The sequence below is a fragment of the Trachymyrmex septentrionalis genome, unplaced genomic scaffold, assembly GCF_001594115.1.
Source record: "Trachymyrmex septentrionalis isolate Tsep2-gDNA-1 unplaced genomic scaffold, Tsep1.0 scaffold211, whole genome shotgun sequence".
NCBI classification, from domain to species: Eukaryota; Metazoa; Arthropoda; class Insecta; order Hymenoptera; family Formicidae; genus Trachymyrmex; species Trachymyrmex septentrionalis.
In genome coordinates this window covers 402,638-415,406 of record NW_017305299.1, presented here as the reverse complement: position 1 = coordinate 415,406, position 12,769 = coordinate 402,638, and the positions used below count along the sequence as shown (strand labels likewise).

The following is a 12,769-nucleotide window of genomic DNA, read 5'->3' as shown; positions in this document are numbered from 1 at the left end:
CAATAAAAATACATGGTAATCCAAACCTACATACAAACAATTCATTATATGTATAAATATATATAGAATATCTCTTTTTTAAAATATATCTATTTATATAATTAAAATTAGAAAACATAACAAAACTCTCTCCTCTGTGATATAATTTCCAGTCTTTTAAATCATTAATTTCAGTTCCTCTCAAGCATTTATAGCTTTTCTTATAATTACCTTGCTGGATTAAACTGCACATTCGACATGCAAATGTTGAATACTTTATAATCCATCATATAAATAATCTTGTATAAATATCAAAACTACTAGACGCATTATATATACAAAACAAAGTAATTTAATTTCACTAAATGCTAATAATGCGAGATAAACGTACTAAATTATATATAATATATATTCTTATTTTTTGTGTATGTAATTAATTGTTGGATTTATTAAATATTTCCAGAAAGAGATTTATAGACGATTATAGACTCTAATAGAGCTTAGCTATTTACTACTTATATCAAGTAACATATAACGCAGTCGAAATCTGTTTCATCCCGCATACATTGTTGACATATTAAGGCGAAGGTAAAAGTGAAGATATGTAAGCGGCTATCGATACGTATACATCGCAATATTGTAACAAGTATACAATCTAAGGAACCATATATGTCTCTCTAATTGTAACATGCGCAAAATCTCTAATATCTCTAACATTTCTATACGACGAATACTCTATTTTCGACATTTCTATCGTTCACTACGAAGGACTTCGTCTAATCCATTAGATTAACCGGGAATAACCATCGATAACAGGAAGCACCGGGCTAGTCCGAATAACGAACTCGGATCGTTAGCTTTTTGCACAACGATTGTGCTTGCGCGGCACGTCTTTCGCTTTGCGTCGGCAAAGATTGAAATCCAGAACCGGCAAATTTTGTTACCGTAGGAAAATCGGAGCCGCGTTTCGGGAGAATAGATGCGCCGACCGTATTTCATATCGATGCCACCCAAAATCAAAGAAAAATAGAGCAAATTTATCAATAAAATACATCGCGAATTACTTCCGATCTGCCGAAACAGAACCGACGAAAAATTCGGATTTCTTTTTCGGTGTTCCTGACGCTAAAGTACGTCCGGCTCGATCAAGCCAAGGAAGATCTACGTCGCGCGCTGTACGGAACGTTCTCTTTTCTGGGGGAGAAAACCACCCCGCGTGATTTATCCGTTCTTTCGGAAGCAGACTCGGAAGGTTCGTTTTGGTACGAAATTACAAAGGGGCGAGTGTACGATAAAATACTCCGTAAAAATTGATAATGAAAATATAAATATCATTTTGTGCGAATTAAATATCGTGGGCATACATGCGCACAAATAATTCTAATACTTAGTAATTTGTGCATAATATGCAAAGTATGTCTCTTATGAAGTCCTCTTATCTCAACTTCCTCGACGATGCAAGAACTTGAGTAATCAATATTACACATACCAAACTATTATTAGAATAGACTTTAATTGCCGAACAATGTATATACACAATATAACTCTTAGAATATATTTTCTAGGCATATTTTTTACGCAGACCAGCTGCTCCTAATGTATATTTTAATTATACGAGTATAGGAATAAGCTTTGTGCTGTGATTTATTCCAATCTCTCTTATATATCCATATATCGAACGATAATGAAATAAATGCAAAAAATGGATGGAAATAATATAGATTTCTGTCTTCATGCCGTTATTACATTCATTTATCAAATATTTCCGTGAAATAAAACTGTACTGTGCTGTTACACCACATATAACGCCACATATAAATGTTAATACCAATAACACAATGAGGAAGAGAGAAGATAATTTAATTAATTTATATATAAAATTATTGTAGCATCAACACACCATGATTTGTAGGTAACACATATGTACACAGTTCGCCTTACACCTTCCTGCCCGTTTTTTCACCATGTTTCAATATAATAATACGAGTCAACGACACTTGAAATGGGGAAAATCGAGAGACTTGCTTTAGTGTACAGGTCTCCAGAAACGTCCCAATCGTCGCGTCAGCGGTGTCTCAGACAGACGGTAAAAAGACAGAAACGTAACACAACGGTTATGCATGTACACGTGGGCAGAAAGAAGCGTCATGCGGTGCAGCCAAGCGTGCGTTGCTGTTTACCTGCAAACGGCACGTCGCCGAAGTATTCCTCGACATTATCCGTGGACATGCTCTTGTCGGACAGCGATACGCTGGACAACGAACCGCTTGATGCGTTGAGTGATCCACCGGTGGGAAATTGCAGCAGATCTTCGTCCGTTTCCGTTTCCATGTCGCGGGATCTTCGCTTGTATACCTATTGACAAATCAGCGCCATTTGAAGAAGAAACGAGATTTCCACGCTTAAAGTACACGCTACAGTATTGTAGTAAATACTGCGGGAGAGGGCATTTTCGACGCTTCAATTTCCAAGCCTTCAATATCTGCCGTGAAACTCGTACTGATCATGTTGTTGGATTTATGGCAGTTGCGTTTTACAATTTGCCCGCGACCACTATTACTCTGGGCGTATCGCCGTTATCACGAAATTGTCAACATTCGTATTTTATACACGGATATTTACAGTCGATATAAAAATTCCCCCGTGAGCCGCGTCGCGTCGAGCCGCGGCAAATCACACGATGGAAAAATGAAGCCAATCCTATCGCGATGAAAATTTATTGAAACGAAACGTCCGCACGCAGGCACGCGAGAAATATGCCATGTAAATCGGAGGGAAAATAAATACGCGTGGTCAACCTAAAGCATATTTATTTATTCGAATAAAAATCTATACCTTTTGACATTAATTCTTTCGATTCCGCTGACGGCGAGTCATAAATGACAAATATAATACGATTTTTCCAGCACTTTTGAATTTTATGATCCGCAAAGAATTATTGCCTGCAAATATTGCAATGGAGTTTACATCGGAATTACTTTATACATGAAAAATTATTTTTATTATAAAAAATAGAAGAGAAAGAAGGAAAGATGAATAACTGAAGATGAATAATTTTAATATTGAAATAATTAAAGTTACAATTTGGTACAATTTATATACAGATTATATTTAATTTATATTTAATTACATATGCGTTTATTATTTTTACATATGTGTGTATTATTTTTTTATATTATGTTTTATATTATGTACATACAAATAATAAGGTATAATCAATGGTCAACGTAACGTCATTTATGTTTACAACAGCGAGACGCCACGATTAAACCGAAAATTACGTTATACCATTCAAAGAGACCTCGCGTTTTGATTCGCACTAAGTGCAAACTACGAAACGGCAAGTTGCTATTTCATCGCGCGTTCCAGAAAGGCTCTAACGCAATTAAAATTTGACGTCAGAGGCCCGACAGACGTTCGCGGTATCATCTGTAAAACGCCGAGAACATCTCGAGGAGACAGCCGGAAACCGTCGCTACAAATTCGTGAATTTCTCTCTCTCCTATGGCAACGGAGAACGAGCGTTCGCGAGGCGAAGTCAGACAGGCATAGAAGCCGAGGGCTTCATTATTCAAAGGGTGTCGGCGTCTTGCATTCTGCCGCTCTACTGGATTCGCGGAAGTTGACGGGTGAGAAGCAACCATCCGTAGAAGGTTCTCCCCATCTCTTCGTCCTTCCTCCGACAGGTTCACGGAGACCCTCTGCCTCCGTGTGCCGAGCATACTGTCTTCAGCCGCCGTAATAGCGTTCGATCTCCATCATCGAATCATATCAGCTGTTCAACGAATTGAGAACACGCTCGGGTACTATCGTGAGTCGACTGACGAATATTGCAATATCACTCGCGTAAATCATGCGATATTAGCAATATTGAGTTAGCCCTCAATAGCTTCCTCAAAATACCTTGATGGAATACTCTTGATGGAATTTTCCAATGCATATTTGTTTAATACACAGATCTTTGGTTTGGGGCTCTTATTTAAATTTAGAATCTGGAAATATGTTTAGACTCATACCTCGTCTCTAGTCCAACGGGGAACGAAGGATTTACAACTCATTGAAGGGAAAAGATGTACAAAGCATGTTACGAGAAGAACGTATCTGTGTCTATCAAATAGACGATTTGCATGATGAAGACATCGAGCATCTCCCAAGCAAGCGATGTTACATGGTATCACCGACTGCGCATACGAGTTCGCCGTCTTCGCCGCATTCAGCGACTCCTTTCTGGATATATTCACTGTGTAATATTTCGTCAAGCGTGTATAGCTGACTGAAAGACACGGATTGCGAATGCATATAGGGAACGGTAGAGAGGAGCTGGGGTGGATGGCAGAGAGATACCATCCGTGGAAAGAGCAAAGAGAGAGAGAGAGAGAGAGAGGGAGAGGAAGGGAGGCAGAAGTGCGCTGGAAGCTGCGTCGTGTGCTATGGATATCCATTCGCGGTGGATGGGAATTGAACGTAGTCGGTCTCACAGCAGAACGATCATAGGGCGACGCGCAAACGGCAGCAAACGAGCGAGACAGGCCGAAGGCAGCGGCGGCGGTAGCGAGTGAGGTAGAGGGTACGAGTCCTTGTAAATCGCATCACAGATCAAACACAGCTTGTATATTAAACGTAACCTGGTAAGACGCTACGTCGACTGCTTATCTACTGTCCAAGGCACCGGGTCAAGTGAGAGCGTTAATGGCGATCCTTAACGAGCGCGCGATCCGCTAAGATCCTACGTCATGAAAAGGCTTAAAGGATCGGCAGTTTCGGATCGGGTAAAGCGGACCGGGCGCTTGGAAATTCCCTCGCGTTCTCCGCGGAGAGTTTCCACGATTTGACGCGTCTTTAGCGGCGCGCTATCTCGATATTTCTCTCGACATATGATATACATACGTATGAATATCTACTGATTGCCGCACTTCCAAGGAGCAGCAGCCGACGATGCAAAGTTGAACGCCGCCGTTGCACGCTTCGCCAAGTACCGCGCGACAAATCGCGAAAGCGCTCCCATTTGAGATCACCATTTGAAATGAACTGCAGAATTCTCGTGAGGAATCTTACATGCATGCACGTTCGAGTTAATGCGAAGATTGGAAATGACGTTAGTCGCTAAGAGGCCATCAAGAACCATCGATTCATAACTTGCCAATGTGATTTTCTAAAGGAACTGTATTTTACAAAAATACGATTTTTTTCTAAGAGCTCTAGACATACGGAAAACAAGAGAATCGTCGCGATTCTCTTAATAAACGCCGTTGAAAATGTCGTTGCTTTCGAACGACTCGTAATACTCGCTATCGTTTTGGCACTATACATCCGTCAGCATATCGAGTATGCGTGGAGTAATAACCGCTGATAGCACTTACCTGACTGAGCGGACGAATGCGCTCATGGATGGACCTTTCCGCTTGCATGGCGGACGGTGGCGGATGATCAGGAGTGGGCGGCTGAACATAATGCGTAGGACTGGTTGGTAGCATCATCTGCACGCGTTTGAGACGTTTGTCGGTGGCCTCGCGACTCTCTGACGCGGATTGTCCATCCGCTATCTCACGCCTCTCATCGAGGAGACTCTCCTGGGAAGACTTCAAGGTGAGGAACGCGCTCGACACAAACGTTTGCTCCTGAATCATGTCGCCGTCGCTGCAGGGTGATTTGTCGGCGCACGGACTATTCTCCAGTTCGTAGTTATCGTACGCGTGTCTGCGTAATTTTCTTCGCGGATTCAGCATCTTGATCGGCCGGTTCTCGTAGATGGACGTTATGGCTACTGGCTCCACATTGGACTCGCGTTTTTCATCAGTTCCAACCAATCGCGATTTCATCTCCACGTACTGGTCCACGCTTCGCGTAACGTGTCGCAGCTGATCACGCCGTTTCTGCAGCTGCTCAAGATCGATGTGACTTCGCGCACCGCTGCGCGCCAAGAACAAGTATTCGTAATTACTCGGCCCTACCGAACTGTCGGCTGATAAAGACATCTGCGTTTGCAGGTGCGTCGGGGATACCGAGAGATTTCGTCTAGGCGGCTTCTTGGGCGGCGTCGGCTGCGGAAGAAGAAGCGAATATTTCTTCACGTTGGTGGACGTTTGTTTAAATTCTATCTTCACGTTCACAAATATTCCCGAAAAAAATTCATTCGCGCGATTCGAAAAAGCGTGCAAGGCAATTTTATCTCTTTAACTTTCGTCACAGATACGGATATGTTTATATCTGAGAATATCTCTTGATAATTTAGATGTAGATAGAAACCGGGGCTCTTACCGAGACTTTATTGTTGGAAGCAGGACTGTGTAGCGAGCTGGACAGAGGTGCCATTGGCAAGTAAATCCCGGCAGCGCTGGAATCGTTGGGCAAACAACGACGGTCCCGTGGGCTCGGTCCGCCGACGCTTGAGGATGACGATACGCTCAATTGGTCGGACTCTCTGCCCCCGTATCCCGTGGGCAATGTCAAGGACAGGTCCTCCGACACGAAGCTACCCTCCATTGTGCCGCGTGGCACGGGTGGAGTTTGGTACAGTCCGCTGTCGGAGCCCCTGTACAACCAAAACTCGGGGTTTCAGCCTCGGGGAATCAATCGACTATTGGATCTATTATTGGTTGATGATAAATCGACTCGATAGATCGAGAATGTCGGAAACGTACGCTTCCACTCGATTAATCAGCAAGAAATACAAAAACTTCTCTCACGTCTACGTCGTTACATTTTGCGCGCCAACAGTATATATCTCGAAATTTGTCTCGCATTTGTTTGAGCTATTATGCAGTATTCTTTAGCAACATCAAAAAGTACAAGTGAATATAATTTCCGGTAAACGTCTTACAGACCAAGTACATGCATTAAGCTACTCTAATCAAAACTACCTTTCGAAACATCGATTCGATATTATAAACTATATGTTCTTTCTAATGCAACTATGCGGTGCAAAATGTTTGCGTTACCGTGTAGTGTCGGATGGTAATGGTGTTCTTTTGGTAGTGTTTTGTGGTATATCTTCAGGAGTTTGGTCAGAACTTTCGAGAGTATTTATAGAGTTGAGAGTGTCGGATAGGGACATAAAGACGCTGTCGAAGACGGAACTGGGGTCGGAGTCCTCTGTCTGCTGGAGGACCCTCCGTACTCCGTTCACCGGTTCCCCGTTCTGCTCGTCTTCACTGAAACGCGCATCCCGGTACATCAACCGTTATCGATTACCAACAATCAACCGCATATTCAAAGCGAAGCAACATAATCTTGTATATCGACCAAGCTGAAGTATTGCTATTCAACTATACGCTACTCGATAAAATTAAACTTTGTTACCAACTAATGTTTATACGGCATTTTATTATATACGCTATCATATTACGCTAATGTTATTTAATATTTAAAACGTATCATTTGCCGAATAACGGAATGCTTAAATTAAAACACTCGCAAAAGCAAAGAGTAAAAATCATATTATGTAAATGTAAATATAAATCGTGTGTATACATATAGAAAAGACAACTGCTTCCATTGACAAAATATGCTTTAATTGAAGACATTCACACAGGCAAGCGCCGATTTTTTAATGAGGCCACGCCGACCAGGACGGAACGCGACGAATATGCAAAAAAGAGAAACGAAAAAGGAGCTTGCGCGGCCCCGAGAGGTTGCGGAGGCCACGCGTTTATAGCACGAGGGAGAGAGCAATGGTTATTAGTTTTATGCTGAGACGGGCTAACATTTACATTGTTTAACGTGATGGATTCATTTCGAGGCGGCCAAGCCGGGGCTACCGACGTCAAACATTGATGGTAGAAGTGCGGAACATCAACGAGAGCTCCCACGTACTCTTACTCTCTTTCTCCCTCTTCCACTCGTACATATTACGTATCCCTCTTTCTCATTTGTTCGCTCCCTTACTCTCCACTTTTCCCTCACCGTCTCTCTATCGCCCTATGTCTTCATCTTTCTCTTTCTCACTCGCTGTACCCGAGCCAACCAGTCGGGCTTAGCAGTTAGAGCGGTAGCACTGGCACAGAGTACCAATGGGGTGATGCAGCGGGGGTGACCTAGGGGCGAACGAGGCGGTCGGACCCACCATCTCGCCTGCCTACATCAGGAAAATTAAACCAAGCCAAGCGGTGCTTAACGCGCTGGGGCTACACGCGGTCGTGCCACCTCCTCCAACCTCTTCCTCCACCTTCGCGTTTCTCCCCCTGGCACCGCCCCATATCCAGGTTCCCTTTTCGGTTCGAGAACCTCCACCTACAACCTTCTCCACCTCCTACGGGTACCAACGGTGGTAGCAGCAGCGCCAGCACCAGCCGTCATCATTCCAGTGCTTGGCCGGTACTCACTCATTCACTCCGCGCTCCGTCCACGTCTACGCTTTTGTTTGTCCAACATCTTCTATATTAAAGCACAGCCGCAGCCGCTGTGCGCGCACGGAGCCTTTTTGCAAAATATTACGAGCCTCTGCGCTTACCCGATGCAATCGCAGCTTTTATTTTTTTCTGCGAGACTTCTATGAAGATAGAGTCTGAATGATAGAGAAATACTTTTTTCACTATATTTTACGTGCGAAGTCCCAAACCTCTCAAATGATTATATATGAGAATATATGTATGAATGTCCGATGCGTGTATATTAAAATTTTTGTAAAGTGCTTAGTGTAGTAATGAAAACTGACAGATTAAAAGCATTTATTATAAACTGACTTGTTAGATATTATTCAATTCATTCTAATCAATATTTATATGTCGAAATGATTTTTGAATAGTCAGTATATCATGCTATTTCTCTTTTTCTCTCTTTCATCTAATCATATATATATATATATATATATATATATATATACATATATTTACATATATATATATATGTATATATAATATATATGTATATGTAATTTTCTCGTAATATTTCTCTGATGGTAAATTATTTATTTACTACCGAATTAATATCTTGCTAATATCATGAACACATATTATTTGTACTAGATGTTCTCTACAAGCATGTATATCGTTATCCATCACAACATCGAAGAATCAGTAAGGGGAAATAGGGGAAAGATTTGATATATGCGTTATAAAAAATATTGCAACGAATAACATGCAAAGAATGTAAAGGAGAATACTCACAATGACATGACAGATGTACCGGAAACGCGACGATCGTCGTCCCGAGGCTTATGATAGAACTGCCATTGAGTAGGCGACGTTCCTTCCGCGGGGGAAAGATCATCCTCCGGACGAACATTTTCGTAGGGGCTGCCCAATGAATCGCCACCCTGTACCGGAATTGGCGGCAAGTTCTCGCTATCGGCGTCACTTTCCACACCAGAGGAAGACCGATGCCCTGTTTCAAAATCGACGAGGGGCATGTAATTGTATACAGTGATCATAAAACACATAGTCACAAATCTTTTCAAGGAACAAAACTAATAAAAAGAGCAGTGCTGTAGATGCAAGGCAGTGAATAAGAAAAAAGACAAAGTAGTAAAAATTCGAAATTGATTTTTTAATACTAATATGTATAGCACTTTCAAAAATAAGAATTTACGGTCATCGTTATTATATGATGTAAGTTGTGATAAAAATTATAGACGTGTCGTTTCATTATTCGCACATAATGTATGCAGAAACAGAGTTCAAGATTAATCCCATGTGCTTAATATAACGTTATGCAAATATACACACAAATCTTTATATATGGCTAAGAGCGATTTAATTAAACGCTGCAGCAAACTGGAAACGTACGTTCTCTCAACAGACGTTCCAGTTTAATTACATATATGTATATATGTAATTACATATATATATATATATATATATACATATATATACATATATACATACATACATACATGTACATAAATATATCGGTCGTAATGCTATGAAAATAAATTGTATGCAAATGCAGCCGTACTTTTTATCACCGCTGTGATATCTTGAGTGACATGCGGCGGAAACTGTCCCAGAAGATCAAGCACCGTGTTTTGCCGAGAATCCCTAATGCCCAAATCCACTCCGCGATCTAACAGCGCCCGTACTACTTCCATCTTGCCGCAAAGCGCGGCCTCGTGCATCGCAGTACCCGCTGACGTTCTCGTATTGACGTCAACTCCAGCAGCAAGGAGGACCTCCACGACCGCTCTGCAACAAAGCAAATATTTCATTGTACCTTATTTTATATAACAAATGTAGACGAGACCCATAAAATTTGCAAAACGTTCCCACAATTATCAAAAGTAGCCAGATGTATTATGATTACGTAAAGAAAATTTAGGTTGTGTTTGAGCAGTTTTGCATTTTGTTACGCTTTTCACGTGAAAAAATAAAGATTATAATCCAGCTTAAAGAGTATTAAGAAACAAAGTAATAAATTGCCGGTCATAATTTGTAGACTTTGCGATAAATCTCGAGACCAGAGACCGAAGCTTCTAGATTTTTACGCGATCTCGAAGTGTCTAGATTCTGTGACTTCCATCCATCGACAAGCCGTTAAGACTACAAGAGATGCATTTGCTATCAGCGCCTAATCGAAATACAGATTTTGATACTCTCCTTCTATCGGATAGACTATGCACCAACTGCGGTGACCGCAGCCATCCATCGCATATAGGATTGGCGGCTGAAGATCGGATTCGCGTGCACCTATGTTGTTATTACCGTAGCATAGGGGTATTTGTATACTGGCTTACCGAGAGCATCGATATTGAATCCGATAATAGACATTACTCCGCGTCCCCAGTCCTTCCCCTCTCCGCCCCCCCCCATCCCCCTCCCAAACTGATCCCTCTCTGCCATCAGTCCTTTCGCCCATCCCCCTCCTGTTCTAACCCCATATAGCTAGACTGGTAGATCCACTAAATATCGTGGTGCGCGCGTGAAACGCGTGCGTGAGTCCGACCGTCGCAATGTACGCAACCCCCTTCTCCCATACGTGCCTGCGTGCGAGCGTACATCTACCCCAGAGACTCTCAAATTTTGCGAGATGTCGCTATCTTCTGACATATTCGACAAATAGATTCGGACTGGACGGAGAGAAAGTTTAAATAATAGTAGTTTAAACGAAAAAGTATAGAAAAGAAAAATGTAGATAAATCTGTATGTGTAAAATATAGCAGGGATATATAAGACATGATTTTATTTAAACATTATTGGCATGGATCTTCATAAATTCAAGCGATCCATTATTCATGTCTGTGGACCAACAGCGGAAGTGTAGGAATTCATACAGACTTTTTATTAATGCGCTAAAATTTTCCTCATGGCGTTTGCCATATTTGCAGAGTTTGAGAAACGCTGATCTAGCCCAAACGTCCAAACAGCTCGTGCGTACGCGTTCGCACTCGTACAGGCGCAAACGTCTCGCGCGCCGTTATTTAACCAAAATTCGAACGATAAAATGTCACGTTCTGCACGCTCTCTCTCTCTCTCTCTCTCTCTCTCTCTCTCTCTCTCTCACGCCCATCCCACGCCACCACCCCCGGCCAATTCTGCTGCACCCTCGCGCCGGCATCGACGGAAAATGCAGCCGCCGGACTGTATATCGCGATACGATCGCATTATAAGCGGCAAGCGCCGGTTAAAGCGATTACTGGCTGCGAGGCTGCATAGAAAAACCGGCGTTATACCCGATTACAATGTGACTGCCGTTTCGCGGCGATTCACGATTCGATTCGACCGCCAACCGGACTGTTACGATCGTCCATCCCCTCGCTGCCCACCACTCTCTCGTCTCCGTGGCGTCGATTATACAAAAAGCTCAGCGGGATTACGGACTAGCATCGCCCTGTTAAACGAGAACGTATCGCTCGGCACCAAATGCTAAATGCAAAACAACTAGGTAACGGAGACGTTACAACGCCGCGTGATAACGAAATGAAATTTACTATCATCGATTCTAAGAGACCAAAGAATTTCTCGCGATTATCGAGGAATATAGCAGCAATTATAGTCTTCGCCATTTGATCATGTGGGTTCGACATAATCGATTATCCGCTCTTCCTTCTTTGTCACCCTATTACGCGGCTCAGTTAATTGAATAATATTACATAAGATGCGTGTGTGGCTACGATTATGACATTATTTCTTCCACACAGAAGATTCTTCCACTCCAGTTCAATACCGATGATTTATTATTCACTAAATACACATGCAGTGATACATTTCAATATATAAACAGCATAAAACAGCAAGAAACGAATTTTTTTTTTTAAGACGTAAAGAAAACGCTTTTGCCGCTTTGCCATCACGATTAATATAGTTCGATACGTTTCGGCGATAGTGATTAATACGATTCTCGTAATCGGGAGGCGGTCAGCAATCCGCACGGATGGACAGAACGGCTGACGGTGTGATGCGATCGGATGCATTCGCGTGGTTCGAGGAGGGACGAGAGGGCAATCGACGGAACGGTAATATGGGACGTGTAACCAGTAGAGGGTTGGATCGGATCATGCCAGTTGGAGGACGCATATATCGCATTCGACGGGATTACGTAAGCGGTGCTCTCTGATTGGCTCTAATAGCCAGCGCTGCAAATGGCTCGACATCGTTATGGTTAGCTCGAACGAATCCATTGTTGTACTCGAACACAATACATGTTGCGCATTATCCAGTAATTAGCGTAACCATTTCGCGGGAAGAAGTTATATGCAGTCCTTAGACAAACAAAAATATCCGAACGTGTGATGGTAGCGGCATTGTATAATATACTGCGCCAAATATAATTAAAACTGCTAAATTGTATGAGATAAAAAGGGAAAATGGAGCATCTGCGTTTTTAAAATAATGTTTGTCTCAGTATTATTAAATATATA

The 12,769-nt window shown here is 42.2% G+C and overlaps 1 protein-coding gene across 3 annotated transcripts in view; it reads right to left on the bottom strand.

Moving 5' to 3' along the window:
• The window catches only part of LOC108748137 (ankyrin repeat and SAM domain-containing protein 1A-like), a 67,505-nt gene that overhangs the window by 42,488 nt on the left and 12,248 nt on the right, over window positions 1-12,769 (bottom strand). For 2 of the 3 annotated variants that reach the window (XM_018486164.1, XM_018486163.1), the window contains exons 6-11: window positions 9,871-10,097; window positions 9,084-9,300; window positions 6,918-7,130; window positions 6,238-6,511; window positions 5,340-6,020; window positions 2,160-2,334 (exon numbers count right to left, since the gene is read on the bottom strand). In XM_018486164.1, coding sequence (XP_018341666.1) covers window positions 2,160-2,334; window positions 5,340-6,020; window positions 6,238-6,511; window positions 6,918-7,130; window positions 9,084-9,300; window positions 9,871-10,097 — 1,787 coding nt within the window. The remainder of the gene's footprint in view (window positions 1-2,159; window positions 2,335-5,339; window positions 6,021-6,237; window positions 6,512-6,917; window positions 7,131-9,083; window positions 9,301-9,870; window positions 10,098-12,769) is intronic. The other variant, XM_018486165.1, reaches the window with a different exon arrangement.